Raw genomic sequence first — 19,413 nt, 5'->3', positions numbered from 1 at the left:
AGCAATCTATTTTTTGTCTATATAGTAAGAACATAGGACAAACACTTTGCATCTAGAAAGTAAGATAAAGTTTCTTCCTGCAGAATGATGTAAACACTCCAATCTCCCCAAGACTAAAATTTCACCCTGATCTCAAAGAACAAAACAAAAAAAAAAATGAAAACAAGAGGTTTAGAATGCAGTCCCATGCCCATATGGAAAAAAGTTAGGTATGTAAGCCCTCATACATTCAAAGAAGACTGCTTCCTTTAAGGCTGGTATGGTTATCTTTGTAGAAAACTGAAATTTACATTCTGAATCTAGACTAAACTGCCTAGGGCTCATTTCACAAAAATTTCAAGTCAGACAAAAACAGACAAGTGAAGTGACAAAAAAATATATAGTAAATTACACTGTCATATATTAGGAATTAAAAATACTTACAGCCTCTCCAGCTCTTTTAGATCCTGGAATGCTCCCCTTTCAATAGTACTAATCTTGTTCTCCATGAGTTGACTGAAATAATAGAATATATTTATGTACAGTGAGTTAACTGTTTTATGATTGCCGGCTGCATTAAAACCTTCCTTACAACACTTCAGCACCTGGTAGCTTGCAATCATTTCACCTTTATTAACTCTGCAATTCTTATTCCAAAGTGAGATTTCACATCCAATTTAACATTTATAATCCTGGTCATTCAACTGGGGCATATGTACACTGGGGGAGGGTGCGGGGGGGAGACTCTCTTTATCATTGAAGAAATTATAAAAGACTTAAACCTGTTCAAGAACATGAAGATCCAGGGTAAGAAAATATACCAATTACTGAGGAGCAATGATACAAGACTCCAGTCAAACGTGGTGTAACTGATCTACAGTTTGAATGGCAAATAAAAATGGACAATTATTCATGAATATTTCACATTTCTGGTGAAATATCTATATATAACCTAAAAATATGTAGTGGTAAAATATGCCCACAATCACATACACTGCTGGTAGTTGTATTTTGATCAAAAGGGTTTAAAATTATAACAAGACAAACAATTCTGTTATTTAAGTTTAGAGGAAAAAATTGTAACTCTTACAACAATTCAATCACAATGAATAATTTTGTAAGTGAAGCTGAATTTATTCAGTTTTACTGAAAACCCCTTACATTTAATCAAGCAGTTCATAACCAGCAAAACTTATGTTAGAACTTTTAAACAATATACATGAAGTTATCCAGACCAAAAAAAAACATGCAGAAAAAAACCGGAATGGCTATTTTAGCTTCTGAAAAAGGAAACATTTTTAAAAATAAAAGTTGGGCTTTGATACAGATTTTGTTTTTTTGTTGAGTAATATTTTCCATTTTCCTTCCTTTCATTAATTTCCTTTTGCACCAGTTTGAAACAACGTGTGTACTCAGCTACAAGATTTGATAGTCCCAAACGAGCAGTCTACTCAGTTTCTTTTCAGTTAATTTTAACCAAAATATTCCTTTCACACATTTGTAAATTACAAGTTTGGAAGCCGTAGCTTATTTTGCTATATTTATAAAATTTTAAGGGAGCGTGTACAAAACGTTAGAGGCTGCATACAAAGTGGCTACTGTGGCATTTTCCAAACTTTCTGTCATTGCATAGTTGTCCCACAGCCACCCATATTTTAAGCATAAATGGGATAGAACGATAATTAAAGGTGGCAAAACATACAGCTTCCTTTTTTAAAAAAAACTTAAAATAGCTTTTTGAAGATTTAATATTTAACTTATATCATATATATATTAGCACTATTACATCATACAGTAAAAACAAGAACTTACAGGACTCGAAGGTGTCGTAGGCCAGTAAAGTCAGTCTTGGTGATTCTTGTGATATTATTTCCATTAAGGTCCCTAAAATGAATCACATATTAGCAGAAAAATGAAAAAAAACATTCAACAAGGAATTTTAAATTACTTTCTTCAACTTTGTGTTCAGTGCTTTAAAACAAAACAAGAATTTGCCTGCAGTTAATTAACGCTATCTGTATATGAATTCCTAACAATAAAGGGATCACAAATTAAGTTTATTTTGAAGTTAATAGTTTTAAACCTTAAGAAGAGGACCTTATAAAAACCAATCTACTTACTGTTATGTGGCTTATGTTTATAATGAGTTTTGTGATTAACAAAACATAAGATGCTGTTGTTTATTAGAAGTTTATCTTAATGGTTTTGGTAATAGTGGTATCTACCCACAATTGTAAACAGCCCACATTTAGAGAGAAAACTATCAAGAAAAAAAAGTATAAAATATGTTGGTTACAGTAAAGAAATTAAGTAAATGAGAATTTGTTTAAATAACCACTTTTGCAGTGTATTTAGTATTACTAAATACCTAAACTCCCTATGATAAACACCTTAGAATCAAAAAGAATCTTTAAATATGTATATTTGGAAGGGTTTACTTTACAAACCTATATTTGAAAAGTTTAGTTTTCATACTTTTATAGTTCAGGAAACCCCACTGTGACTATAAAGTGCAAACTCAGAGGCAATGATGGAAACTGTAATCAGGCCTTAACATTTTTGTTCAGATTTCAGCACCACTTTCCATGCTGGAGTTAGTGCCTCCTTCTTCTGACATCTTAGGTCAGTAACTAAGCTGACCCTGGTTCCAATAACTGCAAGAAGAGCCCAGCATTGCTGTGACTCGAATATACTTCAACCCAAGCAACAGGGGAAATAGTATTATACAGCAACTAACCACAGCATCTTGTATAGTATTTTTATAAAAATCAGCACATTCTATTATTTTAAGCAAAAGGGGCAGGAAACAGTTTCCACTGAACTAGACACACTTTCTTCACAGGAAAGAACACAGTCAACCACTTGTCTGAGTGCACTCACTGGTGGAGTTGGACGTGTTCATACTTAAAGCTTTAAACTGTTCTGAATTGCATGAAACGAGGGATAGACCTTTTTTTTTTAAGCTGTCCTCTCCTCACTTGCCACTTTCCCTCTTTCAGAGAAGCTGCCAGTATAAGACCCAGCAGATCATCAGAAAAAGCATGCTTTTCACAAACGGAGGGGGATCATAATTTGTCTGCGGCGCTGCTGGAGGTCCCAGGATATTGCCCAAGGTAGGGGAGATAATTCGCATTGGACCGATTTTCGGAGACAGGAGAGCAGCTCTGGCCTTAGTCAGGGAGAGGGACTTCAGGCCTGGAACTTAAGTTGACAGGAAAAGTCCCTCAGGGCTAGGGACAGCTTCTCCAACACGGCCTGGGGGCGAAGTAGGCTGCGTAACGGGGAAGGAAGCCTCGCGCCTCCCCTCGCCGGGACTCCTGGAAAGGCAGCGGGCGGGGGGAGGGCGCCCAGGGAAGACTTTGAACTTTCTGCGGGGGCAGAGAGATGCGGCAAACACCATCCCTCAGCCCCGCTCCTGGCACTTTGCACGGGCTGTGGAGTCCCCTGCGCTCCCTGGCTAAAAGTGGCGCCGCCAAAGCCATTGGCCAACGCCCGCTACTGGGGCTCTAGGCTCGACGGCCCCCCGTAGAGCCGCGCTCCCGGGCAGCGCGGGACACGCCTCAGGAGGGACCGGGGACTCCCCCTCCCCGTGAGAGCCAGTGCGAAGTTCGCTTGGCACTAATGACACCCCCTCGGGGGGCAGGGCGAGGCGAAGCGCCCTGACAGGCAGCCCCGGGCACTGCCGCCCTCCCGCCGCCGCCGCCGCCGCCTCTGCGCCTGCAGCCAGCACCGCGCCAGGGCACAGGCGGCTTCGCCTACCGCCGCCGCCGCCCCCGTGGGAAAGGCGCTGGCACTGACGGGGCGCTGTCAGGGCTCCCGGCGTTACCCTCCCGCCCGTGGCGGGCAGGGCCCTGCGCCAAGCCAACAGCGGGCACGAGGGGCTCACCTGGCGGGGGATGGGGGAGCCCGGGGAGCCCGCGGGAAGGAGTCGCCCCCCCACCCCGCCCTGCAGACCAGCCCCCCGGGGAGCGCGCGGCTGGAGGGGGTTACTTACAGCCGCTCGGTGTTGCGGGGGATGTTCCTCGGGACGCTCCGCAGCGCCAGCCCGTGACAGTCCACGGTGCTGCCGGAACAGGAGCACTGAGCCGGGCAGGGCTGCGGCGCCACCTCGCTCAGCATCGCCGCCAGCACCAGCCCCAGGGAGAGGCTCGCGAAGCCGCCCATCCTCCGCCGCCGAGGCTGCACCGCCGCCGCGCCCTGGAGCATTGGCCCTCGGCCCGGGAGAGCGCCCCCCGCAGCAGACAGGACCCAGCCGGCCTCCGGAGCGCACCGAGCCCGGGGGCAACGTGGAAGGCAGCGAGCGGCGGAGCCCCAAATTCCGGGCCGGGCACCAATCCGCCTCCGGCTTCAACTTCGCCGCGGGGCGAGCCGGGCGCTGGGGGCAGCGAAGATGCAGGACGTGTGGCTCGGTCTTCAGGCGAAGCAACGCCGCCGGTTGCGGCTACGGCAGAGCTGGCCGACTCCGTCCCTTCCTCCGCCTGGTCCCTCTCCAGGGGCGCGCTCGGACCCCCCCCCGGCTAGAAGCCGCGCAGCCCCCGCTGGCTTACAGCTGCGCGTCTCCCATAGAGCTGCATTGCGACCAGTCGCCCGGCGGCCCCGCACGCGAGCGAGTCAGAGCACTCGGGCGGAGCGGCTGGCACACGCGCTTCCCCCGCCGACGGGCGGCTCGCAGTCGTGCAAGGGGGTGGGGGCTCGCCGTGCGGCGACACACACACGCGCGCACACTTCTGCGAGCGGCGCCTCAGCAAGTCATACCTCACTCCCCAAGCATCCGCCCGGCTGCCTCCGGGGGAGATGGAGGCCGGGCGCGGGGCGGGGGTGGGGAGCCAACACACAAGATGCTCTTGGGTTGCAAGCGCCCAACGCCAAGTTTCGCAGGAAGGCGCGATCCCCGGGCTGCAGCACTTGGAGAAGCGATTCCTCGCCCGGCTGCAGGGAGCGCTCATCCACCGCCGCCTCCTCCTCGGCGAGGGACCGCAGCCCGGCTAGCGCTGCCCTGGCGAGCCCGGGAAGAGAGCGAGCCACGCACCGACCGCCAGGTTACGTCCCCTCTTGTCTCCCGGATACAGCAGCGCCGCTGCAGCGGGCGGGCGGGCACCTGATGGGAAAGGTAGGAGCGGCGGCGCTGGTCGTAGCGGGGAGGCAGCGCCGCAGCGCCTACGCGGGCTGGGGAGAGGGGCTGAGGGAAGAAGGTCCCTTTCCCCGGCCTGGGAAGGGAGGATGCCTCAGATCCCCGCCCCGATTGCCGAAGGCGCACCTGAGCAGGGGCGCTCTGCACTAAAGGGTCCAGCTGGCTCCAGCCCCTGTAGCTCCCGGCCTCCTCCTGCCCAGCAGGCGAGGGGACTAGCGGGAGGGGGCGGGAGAAGAGAGGCGACACGCCAGCTCCCTCCCGCACACCCCCCAGTCTCGCAGTTTGAACAATAGGACGAGCCGCATACGCAGGCCGCTTCTCTTCCCCGTTGCAAGGTGTGTGTCACCGCTAGCGCTGCAGAAAGTGCTTCCCAGGGCGCCACAAAACCCGGGCCGGCGCTCCCCGAGCGGCTGCTGCCTGGCTCTGCGGCAAACAGGAAGCTTCCAGCCGCTTTTCCCACAGATCCCAGGACGCTCCGCCGGCGCTCCCTACCGCCGCAAACACCCGGGCACCTCTCCCGTAAACAACACCAAACCAGAACTTCCCCAAGCTCTACCATTATATATGGGCGGTGGGGCCTCGCCTACACCGGCCACGCCCCAAACCGCCGGGGCAGCAGTCATTGGCTGGCCGGCTCCAGGCCTCCCAGGCAGGGGGGAGGCGGTGAGTAGAAAAGGAACGGGGGGAAACACAAACAATGAATGAAAGTTCAGCGAGACCGAGAAGCCCCAGCCCTAACAAGCGACCTGTCTTCCCAGTGAGGCGGATGGCAGCTGCGTCGCCGGTGCTGCTTAATCTCGTGTGGAAAAAGGGACAAAGTTCCCCCGAAGCTGGGCTAAAACAGGAGCTGGAGTGATCGCCGCCACCGCAGACTCCTAGGGACTGTGGAATATTTGCAAGTGGGCTAGAAAAAAACAATAGTAAGGTCTGTGCAGTGCCACCCAGTTCCGCCTCGTCTGCCTCTCGCCAACGCTCTCACACACTTTCAGTTCTTTTTCAGACCTGAGCTTTTTGTCACACACTTTAAACACCTCAGTGCAGAGAAAACTCAAGCGTTTGTGAGACAGCTGGGGGAGGGTTGCCTACAGTGGTGTAGTTTGCTGGTGAAAAGGAAGCCCATCTTGCATGTATCTGATACTTAGCTTGTAAACATCTTGACCATGCTATTGAGTTTTTCTCCACAGACTGAAGAGATCTGTTGGAGGAGGAGATGTTTGTCATTTTCTTGCATTTTTAAAACCCACATGTTATGTAAATTATACAATAACCTTGTTACCTTGTGAACAATTAGATTCTGAAATTCAAGGGTGTGAATGTGACTCTGCATACCTTTAAATAAGCAAGGCATAGGCATCATGCTGGTTTATTTAAATCTGAGTGACAGATCTAGCTTTCTTTTTTAAGGGAAAACTAATTTCCTCTTCTGTTCTATTCCAACCAATATAAAATACATGCTCAGTTTTATTCTGAGATATTCTCCTAAAAATCTTGCCTGTTGCAAGAAAATTCTAACATTCATAGAAATGTTTACTTTTCTCAGATTTAAAATTGTATCTTTGCTGGATTGAGTTTATTCTTCTCCTAAATTTAAATATGATTTTTAAGCTAACCTCAGAGACATGAGAAGGTAATTCCTCTTTCAGAGATACCACTAGAGAAGTCCAAGTCAGCAGCAAGTTGTAGTTTCTAAATGTTTCAGGGAATTCCTAGCTTCTTTCATATGACTGGGTCCAGTTGAGCCTCTTTATCCTTGGAGTCTCTGCAACACAATTCAGTAAGATGCTCACTTCTCCTATTTTCTTGTTACCAAGAGGAGAAGTTCTGTTCTTAGTTATATTGTTGTAAATCAGAGTAGACTGAAATCAATGCAGTTACTATTAATTTTTCTGGTATTATTGTACAATGTAATCCAAAATTATATTAATGAAAGCAAACTATAGTCATATGCAGGGTTTAAGTTCTGATAGATCATTTTCTGGAGCCCCCCAGTGGTTCCATCCCTCCTCCCAAAATTCTGTGAAAACTCCAAACAGGTTGAAATCAATTGCCAGAGATCTGTTCTAGACACCTCTGGGTGCATTTAAGTCCTGTTATCACCATTTTATCCAAGGAAATACATTTTAGTTTTTCAGTCTGTCTCTTCTAAATGTCCCCAGCATACAATAGTATTTCTCAAAGCATGACTTTATTAGTTGCCTTCAGCTTCTGGAGCACTATATGAGTGAGAACTAAATGACAATGCTCCCTATTTCAACTGGTGTAAGAAGTTAGCCTTCATTGACTATAAGGGGAATTGTGATTACTCAGTGACTCACAGCATCCAGCCCTTTGTAAAATATTTTAATTTGTTAGCCCCATTTTGGTCGTATTTTAAGGGTTAATTAGATTATTTTAAAAATATTTATGTGATTTGTACTGTCTGTTACTCATAAATAAAGACAGAGAAATAAATTAAAATACAATTTTGCACACTATGCAGTTTTCATGTCCCTATCAAACACTCCCTTTCTGTCTAGGGAAGAAAAAAAATCAAAAGATATAGTTTCAGACAACTGATACTATTCATTCTTTGATAGTTATGTGCCAGCAGTGTGCTTGGTTTTGTATTCGATGCTAAGGGCAAACTACTAACTTTGTAGGGCTCTGCTTCTCTGAAGGTGAAACTCCAGCATGATTCTTGTCCATGGGTCTTTGTGCCTGAGTGTTAGACTGGCAGAACTTCCCCAGAGCCAGACTTCCTATTGAATGTACCGTAGCATCCTCAGCCAAATATGTATTGTGCCTTCCACCTGCTCCATTCAGATCCCTCAGTTGCATTCAAGGTGAAATTCTAAGACGCTGAGACACTACCATATGAGATGAATGCAAATATGCCCGAGAGGAGGAAACAACTAAAAACTAGCAAGACAAATTAAAAGGTAATGCCAAATCCTCACAGGGATATTAATGAGAGAGAATCTTCTTGGAATCTTTAGACGTCTAAAGTTCTAGATACAGCAGTGAAAAGTAGGGGTTTTTCGTTTCTCTGAAGAAACCATCTAACATAGCTCTGGCTTGTCCATTTTCTTGCAGAGTAGGAGTGATAGACTGAGGAACTCATTCATTTGTTCTCCTCTAAGAACAAAAATGCTTTCTCACCACTCTTGTAACAGTCACCAACAAGTGGTATTGCTTACCAATGGAAGCACCAGGCAGTTTTACATAGTGCAACAAATATTTCAGAGTAAAATAATAGGCTGCACAGAGTATCAAGTAGAGGCTTGCTCAGTAGCTTCAGCATTGGCCTGCTAAACACAGGGTTGTGAGCTCAATCGTCGAGGGGACCATTTAGGAATTGGGGCAAATAGATGTCAAGGATGGTGTTTGGTCCTTCCAAGAGGGCAGGAGACTGGACTAGATGACCTAACGTTGCTTCCAGTTCTAGGAAATGTGTATCTCAAATTATTTAATTTTAAAGGCTCCAGTGTGGATCAGGATCTGGCTAGCTGCTGTACAAAGGCATGAAAACATGTTCCCTACCCCATAAAACTTAGACCTTAAGGGGACACATAACATTTGAAGGCTAGAGGGCAGGGGAGAGAGAAGGGAGAAATAATTAAATATACGTGGAGAGAAAGAGCGAGAGAGAAATTTGCTTCTTTTACAAATAGTACAAGAAAAGTAGATGTCATATATTTCCCTTTGTCACTCAACATTGCTATGGTTAATAGACTAATTCCATAGTGGCATTGAAGGAAAAATGGTTCCTGAATAGGTATCTGACCCCTGAGGAAAGTATGCCATGTGTAAGGGTCTTCTTGGAAAAAGACCCAAAGATGTTTGCTTGAGGACTTGACCAATAGGCGGATGAGGCTGACAGAGGAAGTGTTGGAACAATTGGTAAGGCCTGGAGTGGAAAAGAAAGGCCATAGGGTAAGGATAAGTTTGAACTTGAGGCTCAGAAATGGGAAGTCAGTGTGTCCTGTGACTGCTGGAGAAGGATGAAAAAGTGTCTCCCTTTAATGCACTATTTTATAAGGAAGCATAGAGAACACTGTGACCTAGTGGAAACTACTGCTGAAAGACAGAGTATTTCTGAAAAATTAAACTAGTAATGCTTTTAATGGTTTAGTGTCAGTCCTACCATCAGTTTCTACCAGGCATAGTGTTTAGTACCAAGAATTTGGCTATTGGGCTCAGTTCTGGTGCACAGTAAGTTCGCTTTGAACTCTGTCTTAGAAGTGTCCTAAATGGGCAGCTTAGGACTCCTTCTGCATAGATTGATTTAACACACATTATTGGAAATGGTATAAAAGCATTTGAGGGGGCATTATAAATTAACATAATTTGGACCAGCTCTGAGTCTAACTTAAATTATACCAAGAGCTGAATCTCTGGCTTGCCCAGGTTCAGGGTTTGATGCATAGAAAGGGGGCATAAAGCCACTTTGCTCTTCTTTGAATAGTCAAAGTACTGATCCAGTGCATCCAAAGACTGTGACTTAATTTCTGTTGGATGATACCTAATAGGACACATTATAATTGGCACTAAATATTTTCATGATTTTGTTCTTAATCTAAATTGAAGGCTCCCCAGTGAGCCTAATATGGTTGCCATGAAATAGGTAAAGCCCCAACGTTCATCCACCTAAAAGAGACAGATTTTTGTGGCACTATCTTCTAGATTCTCAGTGATTTGTCTTCATGTATCCACTACTTAAGAAATTTAAACAATGTGCTTGCTATATTTTTCCAAGCAGGAAAAAATATATCTTGATCTTCCACTGATCTTGCCTCAACAGTCTGGCAATTATTATTCAGACAAGTGAGAGTAATGAAAAATCTAGAATGGTTTTTAAATGGTTTGGGCTGTACCTGGTGAAGTGGAAAATTAGGCACAAAACATACAAAATTCTTTTCTGTTTCTTTTTTGTTAGAGACAACATTTGATTGTCAGACTTATTTTACACCGATATAATTCCATTGATTTAAATGACACCACTCCTGATTAGCACTGATGTAAATAAGTGAAGATTCAGTTTACATAATATTCTGTAAGAAAATGATTTCTACCTGAAAGTTACTTCAGTGTGGGACATACTTACAACAATTATCCTTTGTGTCTTGTTCCTTCTTGTGTTAACTAGCCACACACACACTCCCTCTAAGCTCTGCTTTGCATCTGATGCTAGAAATTAACTCTTGCTCTCTAACAGCATGGTGTCTCCACTGGACAAGCAGGCGACAGGATGTCTAATCCAGTTTTCTTAGCCACTCTAGTGGCTAATCAGAAACATTTATTGCTAATAGCTTTTTAATTTTTTAATTTTTATTTATTGATTTTATTCCAAACATCTTTGTTGACCCAAGGGACTGAACTCCTGAGGTGATTCAGAGGTCAATATTCTAGTGTTGCTGAACAGTAAACGACTCGATTTGTCATCCTTATTAACATGGGCATCTAAAAAAGAAATGTTTGGGAGAATTTAAAAAATAGATAACTGCCAAAGAAATAGTGCTATAAACACATTTGTTCAATTGATTTTCTGTAAAATGATTAATTATGACTCATTTGATGACTTGTGATCATTTTTAATGTGAACATATTGTCCAGATACTTTTTTCTTTAATGATTGTGCTAATTTATCTGCTATCCATGCTAAAAGCCCAAGCCATTGCTTGTGTATATTAAAAGAACCCTCTCTTTTACAGTGCTCTGGTTATTATTCTTTATTTTCCTACAATGCAACTCTCCAACATTTATGTGCTTAAGTCCATATATGTAAAGATGTCAAACATAGCTACATCACTTAAAGCATGATCCTGCAGCTCTTAAAGTCATTGGGACTACTCCCTGAAGTCTAGTCACATGTGTGACAGCTGCAAGTTTGGGGGTTTTATTAACAAGCATAATTTAAATAAAGTGCAATCTACAAAATATGGTTGTATCTCCCTGATCACCTCTGCAAAGCATTTAGGAAGGAGCTATACAATATATCCTGAGAGTTAACAAACCTGGCATACTGTTTGTTTACTAATGAGTTTTTCCCAGTGCATGGAATAAAGCACTTTCACATCTTACCATTATTTGATTTCTATTTGCCTGATTCAGGACTAATAGAGTGACACAAAGATCCTCAATACTTATTCATATTTTGCTTCACCTACTTTGAAACAGGACCAATAATTTCAATTTTAAGCCAAACTGACAATGCAGCAGTAAGCAGCACTTTACTTTGGAGTATCATCAAATGCATCCGTTCAATATGGGCTCTGGAAAGAAAGTCAAATAAACATACATAATCTACAGTTAGGCCATTCTGTTACACCTAACCAACTCAGACAGCGAAGCAGTGTTCTCTAAATATAATGGAACATTCTGATTTTTAAAGAGATTGAGAGAGAATTCATACATCAATTACAAAACCATGTTAAAAATCAGTTGTGGTTCAAACTTGCAATCTGGTGATAAATGTTCTGGTTCTTTTGCGGATTGAAAATGATGATCAGTTGGCAAGAGCAAACAGAACAAATGATCAGTTTTGCCAAAAACCAGCAGGAAGCCTGGGAGTGGACTTAAAAAGGAGACTGTTCAGGCACAGTGAGACATATGCTACCCCTCACACTGGCACACTTGGTGCAGTTCAGCAGTCCTTTGTTTCACAATAGGAATTTTTTAAATTGTATCACTCCCAAACTTAAAACAACTGTTTTCCCCCTCAAAATGGTTGAAACTGTCATAAAAAAGAAATACAAGTGAGGATTGCCCCTTTCATTTGTTACCACTTGCTCATCAACAGATGCTGGCAGCGGTGGTGGATTTAGCTGTAGGCTCACAGGACTCTGGACAGCTGTGGAGGCTGCTGGTTTCTGACTGGCAGGTGGGGCAGGGGAGCTCCCATGCTCCCCAAACCCTGCCCATGCGAGAAGGCACAGGATGGGGGAGAACCCCACATGGCCCCTCATGTCCTGCCTTAACAGAAATCACAGGACAGGGGATGTTCCTTCAGCACCTCCCACTCACCCCATCCCCAGGGGAAGCCACTGGACAATGGATGCTCCCACAGTGACTCCTGACTGCATTCCCAGAAGAAGCTCTGGGGTGGGAAAGTTCCTAGGCAGCAGCTCTCAAATGGGAGAAGCCCCCAACCAATAGTTCCCAGTCCGTCCCTATCAGGGGAAGCCCCCATGCCTGACCCTGCTGCCCAGGAGAAGTGCCAGGCAGGGAAGGAGAAGTTCCAATGCCTTAACTATGGTCCCCTGCAGAAAAGTGGCACATGGATCCATGCTACAGCCCTAGGACTGAATCTTGCTCCCTGCTATGGCCTGGGGCTGTGATGCAGGGACAGAGCTTCTCCAATGGTGGGGCTGCAGTAGCTGGGAGAAGGGGAGCAGAAAGGAGCAAATAGTTTGTGAGGTGAGCATAATGGGGGATTCCTGGCTGGAATTGGAGCAAGGGCCCAGGGGAAAGAGCAGACAAAGGTGGGACTGTGGGCATAGCTGCAGATGGAAGGGATTGAACTGCAGGCACAAGGTTGGGGAAGGTCTAGGGATGTTGGTATTTAACTTGTTGACGGGTGGGCCTGGAGCAGCCACCTGCCTGCTGTGGGCAGGGGGATGCTTCAGCCCTTCATGACACGCCACAGTTGGGGACTCTCCAGCATGGCCAGACCAGCCCTTGTCTGCAGCAGACCCAACGTGGGAGTGCTGCGGGCAGAAACGCTCCATCCTGGGTGGAACAGCCCCCCATCTGTGGTGGCCATGGGAGCACCGAATGTGGGGGAGCTCCATCCAGGCTAGAGATATCTCCACAGCTGACCCTCATTTAATCGGTTAACCAGTTAAACTTAACATTTAACTGGTTAACTATTAAACCAGATTTTGCATCCTTAGAGGGGACCCCCCACTTGCTCTGACCCAGAGCCTCAAGAAACCTTAATCTGCCTCTGGCTGACAGAAAGCTCCCTTGTCTATGGATCTTCTGACCATGTGGTGTTCTCTGTGCCATCACGAACACAGGTCAGTTGCAAACGACCTATTCTCTAGAGCTCCAAATGACAGGTCTTACATATTTATGTTGCGTTCCTTGTTGAAAGCTTACATTGCTCTGTTCAAATGGAGAGCCACTATAAAGCTACTGGGACAGCAAATGGCTCTTTAATCCACTCAGAGATGGATTGTCAGGGTACTGGACACAAAGACCTCTGCCTCCCAACCCTCCTCATAATGCAGCCCCATCCTTCAACCCTCCTCTTTCTTCTAGGCTCCACTCCCCGGTGAGGGCACAAGCCAGAACCTGGCTGTGGTAAGAGCCAGGGGATCTCAGGCTGCTGTGAGGCACTCTGGACCCTCCACCTGCCCCGGATGTCACACCTCAGGGAACTGGAACATGGCTTGCAGCTGCTTTTGCCCCCACTCCAGGATATATGGATGTTCTGAGGAACCCCACAGTGGCCCAGGCTCCTAGAGAGGTTCTTACCATGACCTGCCGCCAACTTCTGTCCTGTCCAGAAGCCAGTCCCAGGGGGAAGAGAAGGAGCAAGGGTAGGGGCCTTAAGAGTAGAAGAAGAAAGCATCAGGCCCCAGTTCTGGAGCTGGTGCTCCTGTGAGCCCCCTGGGCATGGGCATAAATCCAATTGTTAATCCAATACTGAGTCAATTAGGAGGCAAAAGCAATAAATATTCCCCTACTTGACAGGACTGGACAAGACTCCTCTAACTGCCAGATTCCTTAACCATCTTGAAAAATCACCCTGTTGCCTGACTCCCCGTAAGCTCAGGTTTCACACAACACGGGGTCAGAAGAAATGGAGAGGATCATCAGCTCATCTCCCTGGAGAAGCAGCTTCCTGGCTGCCAGTGAGATCAGAAATAAAAAATTGGACCTGTTATCTTTTGAAAAAACTGAGAAAGGAGGACCTTATGCTTGTCCCCACATGGGAAAATCTTCTTCAGGAGATTCCAGTTCCAATCATTGCACCCCTGTCAGGGCTCTGGCAGCAGTAGGAGCTCTTTATTGTTGTAGTTAAGTGGGCAGCCAGTGAACATGGGCTATAACTGGAAGTGAGAGTAGATCCTGATGCTTGTGATCTGAATTCTAGCCACCATGTGCAGACTTGCCCAGGATACTTAGGTGCTGTCCATCTGGTACATGGTTACAATCTTCTTGTGGAAGTGCATATTTTGAATAAAGTGCCTTTTATCCAAACATTCTTGAAAGGATTAACAAATACACTTTGTCATGTGTTGCTGCTTATGTATTACTAGCCTATTCAACATAAGTTTTTTACACCACACAAGAAATTATGGCTTTTTTTCATCTCCACACCAAAAGGGTATGGATTAATTTTGTCCTAAAGAGGAAAATATGGATGTACCTTCATCTTGTGCTTAAATGGGTATGTGATAATAATGTATTACCTAAGAGAAATCAAGTGAATCCTGGTTTACTGACAGCTTCCAGATACAGAGAAGTTGTATTTAGGTTGTGAAAATTGCCAGGTGTTTTAAGTTGGTAAATTCCATCATAAACTAATTTTGATTCATTAGTCATGACCTTTAAGAAATTATTATTATGAATATATTGAAATGTGAACTGTATTTCTCTCAGTCATTAGAGAGTCACAGATTTTTGCAAGAAAATGTTGCTTCTCATTCTCTCATTTTATCTCTTTGGCACTGCATGTGTGCTTTATATTTTCAGAAAACAAAGCAATGGGGAGACCTTATCAAAAATATTCCGGAAAGGATAAGTCTCTTAGAAATGAACTGGAAGAGACCTGTAAATATTTATTATAAATAAACTCATAATAAGATTGTGTGTTCAGTGCTTGTTTTACTCTTGCAGGTTGGAGGACTGAGGATCTCAGAGCAGGCCAGTCTGATGTGGCTTATAAGCATCTTGCAGAGTATGACATTTTGGGATACAGTTCAGCCTGTAAGGAGTGGTGTCACCCCTGCCCTGCAAAAGTGGGTGCTTCAGAATGCATGACTGCTGTAATTCTCACCTCGGGCACTCAGAAAAGGCCCTTCGAGCATGCAGAGAACACTGTGAGTGTCTGTGTAAAACTGCAGTCTGCAAGTCACACGTCAGTCACACTCTGGCTTCCACCAGCCTTAGTTATCATTTGCAAGTGATCCCAGAACACTCTCAGATAGATATTCCCCAAAAGCATGTATTTCCAGCTCTTTCCTGGACAGTGCAGATATATTAGGTTTGGTGCCCCTCTAAGGGGATCAGTGCAATAGCTTGCTGTGGTTAATGGAGTTATGCACACTATTCAGTTTCAAGACAACACTGGATTACTTCTAATTAAAGAATAAAATAGTAGGGGAAATCGCTCTGTATCTGTATTGCTTCTGGTGGTTCTCCCAAGACCCACTGAAATCAAAGGCATAGATAGTTTGTGGGGGATTAGATTCCTGGCTTCCTTTTGATCAGTGTATGAGGAGATGCCAGTGGTTCAAGCCCACCAATGAGGAAGGGGGGCAAATGCACAGAGGCCCAGCATTTCAAAGGGCTGGGAGCGCCCAGCTGCCGCTGCTGCTACTATGGCAGTAGTGGTGGCTGGAGCCCTAGGTCCGTTTGATTCTGTAGAAGTACCACTCTGTTCCTCTGCATGGCTATGAGGGCTGGGGCAGGAGCAGTGCCATGCTCCAGGAAGCACCATGGGCTGACTGCCCTCAGCTCAACCCTTTCTGCCCAAGGTTCCACCTCTTCTGGGGATGTGACACAGGGCCCCCGATACCTTGCCTCTGGGCCCATGGTGGCTGTTGGCCTCGCCGATCATACTGCAAGTATCAGGGCTATTCACTGAATAAGCCTTACACAACTGCTGTGAGATTAATAAACATTGCACCTGTTTTAAGGATAACTAAACTGAGGCCCATGGAATGACATCCTGATTCCACTGAAGTCAGTGGGAGTGCTGCAATTAACTTGAATGGCCAGGATTTCAGCCTGTGTTTCTGCTGTTCTTTTTTTTTTCTTAAAGACCCACAGTATCAAGATTAAGAATATTAATATTTAAGTTTAAAATCATGGCCAAGGTTTTCGAAAATACAGATTTTGGGTATTCCCTTTGAGTGACTTCCTCGCTTGCATTAAGACATATTTAAAGTCTTTCCAGCTATGTTGTCTATGATTCTCATTTTAAAATAATCCAATTTTGAAGGATGGAGAACAGAAATTGTTACAATTAAAGCCATTTATTATGTTTATTTTTGCACGCCTGAGACAAAAAACATTTTTATATTACTTTGTGAAATTTTGCAGAAGTTTACGACTAGACAGACTCCCTTTATCTACCACTGAAATGTGCCAATATTCTATAGTGAATTGTAGCTATTCAACAGCTTTGGACAGGAAGAAAAGAATATTCTGTACAACTGAGATTGTGACATTTGGTAAAATGGATATGAGCCTTCAGGGACTTAAGTATAGCCGTGTCTAAACTGAGACGTAGTCCCTACAGTTTGGTGCAAATAAGGAGTCTTGAAAATGCAAAATGGTGGAACATTTAGATATTCACATGGCTAATTTGCTTATCCATTATACTAATTTGCATATTCATGAAACAACTCAAGATGTGTAGACTAGTTCTGCCAGCAAAAAAACGCTTTGTTGGCCACCCCTCATGCCTGATTTTTTCCAGGCATAAGGGGCTGCAGACAAAGGGGTTTTTCGCTGGCAGAAGCACATCTACGCTGCTTGATTTCTGCCGTGACTATGCAAATTAGCCTCATGCACATGGCATATTAGCTGTGCAAATATGCAAATGAGCCACCATTTTGCATTTTCAAGACGGCTTATTTGCATCAAATTGTTGGCACTAGGGCTCAGTGTAGACACAGCCTATATGTTCAACTTTAAGCATGTAATCCTACTGAAATCAGTAGAGACTGCTTGCATGCTTAATGTTAAGCATCTGCCCATTCTACCTAAATCTTCACAGCAACAGAACCAATTGAATAATTTAATTCAGAATTTGGCAAATCCTAGTGTCCTAATAACTTTGATTTTAGTAGCCTGGACATCAGTTTCACAGGCTACATCTACATGAGAGGGTATCCCCAGCAAAACTGGGCTTTTGTCAGGTAAAACAGCAGAGCATCTATATGCAAAATACGCTTTGTTGACAGTTTGTTGACAAAACCCAGCACATCGATCAGCAGCATTATACCTCTCCCCGTTCAGGTATAACACCACTCTCGACTGTGTTCTGTCAGCAAAACAGCCATGTAGATGCTCAAAAGCCATTCTTTCAAAATTCACTAGACAAAACTCCCTTTAACAAAGAGCTGGCTGTTTTTTAGAATAGGAATGAGGCAAGTGTGTGGCAAAAAATGGTTTGCATGCAGTTCTGTCCTATACAGCTACAACTTCTTGACATTTCAGTCCGTACCCACGTTGTAGACTCTCGTTGTTATTGTGTAGTCTGATCTGTACTAAATATTCTCCTTAACCAAATGAATAGTGTAATTATAATAAAATCTTTACTATATTCATCTTTCTGCACTAATGTAACTGATGGCTTTGCACAACCCTGCTGTGGGGTGTTGTGGTTTCTTAGTCCTGCTGTGGTTTTTATGTATTTAAACATGCTGCTTGCTTGTGTTATTAAAATCTGTCATTGGGGTAATATTATTGTGGAGGATTGTTGACTTAAAGAGGCCCTTTAAAAACACAAGCCACTGCAGATAGCCAGTAGAAAGCCTGATGAAATACTCTATATTCCTAGAGTCAAATTTAATCCAATGCATTGGGACTTCATCTAGCAGAATAAATGGACATAATTTAGACATCAGGAATGATAATGTACAGAAGCCTGTGGGTGAACACTTCAATCTCCCTGGACACTCAGTGGCAGATTTAAGGGTGACAGTCCTGAAACAAAGAAATTTCAAAAATCAGATGGAGGGAGAAATCTCTGAGCTGCAATTTATTTGCAAATTTGACTCCATTAGCCAAGGATTAAACAGAGACTGGGAGTGGCTCGCAGCTTACGAGAACAGCTGCTCTGCCCTGGGTGTTAATATCTCCCCATTAGACTCTGACAAAGGCTCACATCCCCCGTCTGATCTATCTTGTTTTTTCCTCTTTTGATAAGTACTATTGATACCGGGCTGTAACCAGCCAGGCTCGGGTTCCCCCGAAACGAGCCTGCACCCAGAAGGCGAGTGCTATATTTGGTCTACTGAAAGTGCGTGACACCCGCAATGGGAGCCCCGGAGACGCCGCAGTCACCAGTGGGGGAAAACCCGACGCATTGGAGCTTTGCTCGGGGAGAGGCTCTGTAACAGGCCTCCTAACACTAGCTGATGAAGCTGAACTCATTAACATAAGATTGCCTAAAATTGCCTATGCATTCCTTATCACTATCTCTTGTGGCCTATTGCCAGCGTAGCCTTGAAGTCTTGGCAAGCGCGCCTTGTTCTGCAGTAGTTCCCATGGCAGGGTTAATTATTTTGCAGCTTTTCACCTTGCACAGACTGGTCTCTTTGGAATTCTCCTGAGGATTCACAGAGGGGTCGGACTGCACCCTCGACTGCTACAATGTCTTCTCGCACCCTACACGGGCCATTTTCCACCTTGCTGAATAGATCTTGTAAGCTCTGGCCCTTCCTTTCACTGAGACCCCACTCTTTAAATACCCCTCTGAAACCACCCCCCCACTCATGCATCTGATGAAGCAGGTCTTTGCCCATGAAAGCTTATGCTCCAAAATATCTGTTAATCTATAGGGTGCCACAGGACTTCTTGTTGTTAATCTAGCACAGTGAACATCAATTGGAACTTCTAGTTCCTCCGTACTTTTGAATATCTGGGTGTGTCTGCACTAGGAACTAACTCAGAAGTTAACATAGGCACTACTTTGAAGTAGTCTGCGGAGACTCTACGCAAGTTTCCCTTATTTCAAAGTTAACTTCGAAGTAGGGAGTCCAACATTGAAGTCCTCACTCCATTTCTGGGAATGGAGTAGTGCCCTACTTCAAAGTTTAATTTCAAAGTAGGGTGTGTGTAGACATTCAACTTCAAAGTCTGTTACTTCGAAGTTATACTTCAAAGTAAGCAACTAAGAAGTTATTTTTATAGTGTAGACACGGCCTCTGTATCTAACTATGACAATAGCCTACTTTTAGCCTTCTGTTTTTTGAAAGCTTTACCATGAATTTTTAGTCAACCTCTGCAATGATTACAATTAAGTAGACTTTTGCCCACCACAGTGTTGTAATTTCCTCATGTATTTCCTGCGCTAAATATCAGAGAACGCAGCACCCTCTCAGGTACCACAGTGTGGAGTCTTTCAACCAGGGTTGTCTTTT

General features: G+C 44.7%; 1 protein-coding gene across 3 annotated transcripts in view; it reads right to left on the bottom strand.

Annotated features, from left to right (window-relative positions):
- Positions 1–5,610, bottom strand: part of SLIT2 (slit guidance ligand 2) — a 372,755-nt gene extending 367,145 nt beyond the window's left edge. For all 3 annotated transcript variants that reach the window (XM_074992549.1, XM_074992550.1, XM_074992551.1), the window contains exons 1-3: positions 3,974–5,610; positions 1,792–1,863; positions 424–495 (exon numbers count right to left, since the gene is read on the bottom strand). In XM_074992549.1, coding sequence (XP_074848650.1) covers positions 424–495; positions 1,792–1,863; positions 3,974–4,185 — 356 coding nt within the window. In that variant the 5' untranslated portion in view covers positions 4,186–5,610. The remainder of the gene's footprint in view (positions 1–423; positions 496–1,791; positions 1,864–3,973) is intronic.
- Positions 5,611–19,413: the final 13,803 nt, after the last annotated feature.

The sequence above is a fragment of the Carettochelys insculpta genome, chromosome 4, assembly GCF_033958435.1.
Source record: "Carettochelys insculpta isolate YL-2023 chromosome 4, ASM3395843v1, whole genome shotgun sequence".
In the NCBI taxonomy this organism is placed as follows: domain Eukaryota; kingdom Metazoa; phylum Chordata; order Testudines; family Carettochelyidae; genus Carettochelys; species Carettochelys insculpta.
Note: the sequence above shows the minus strand (reverse complement) of the source record. Positions and strands in the feature narration are given on the sequence as shown.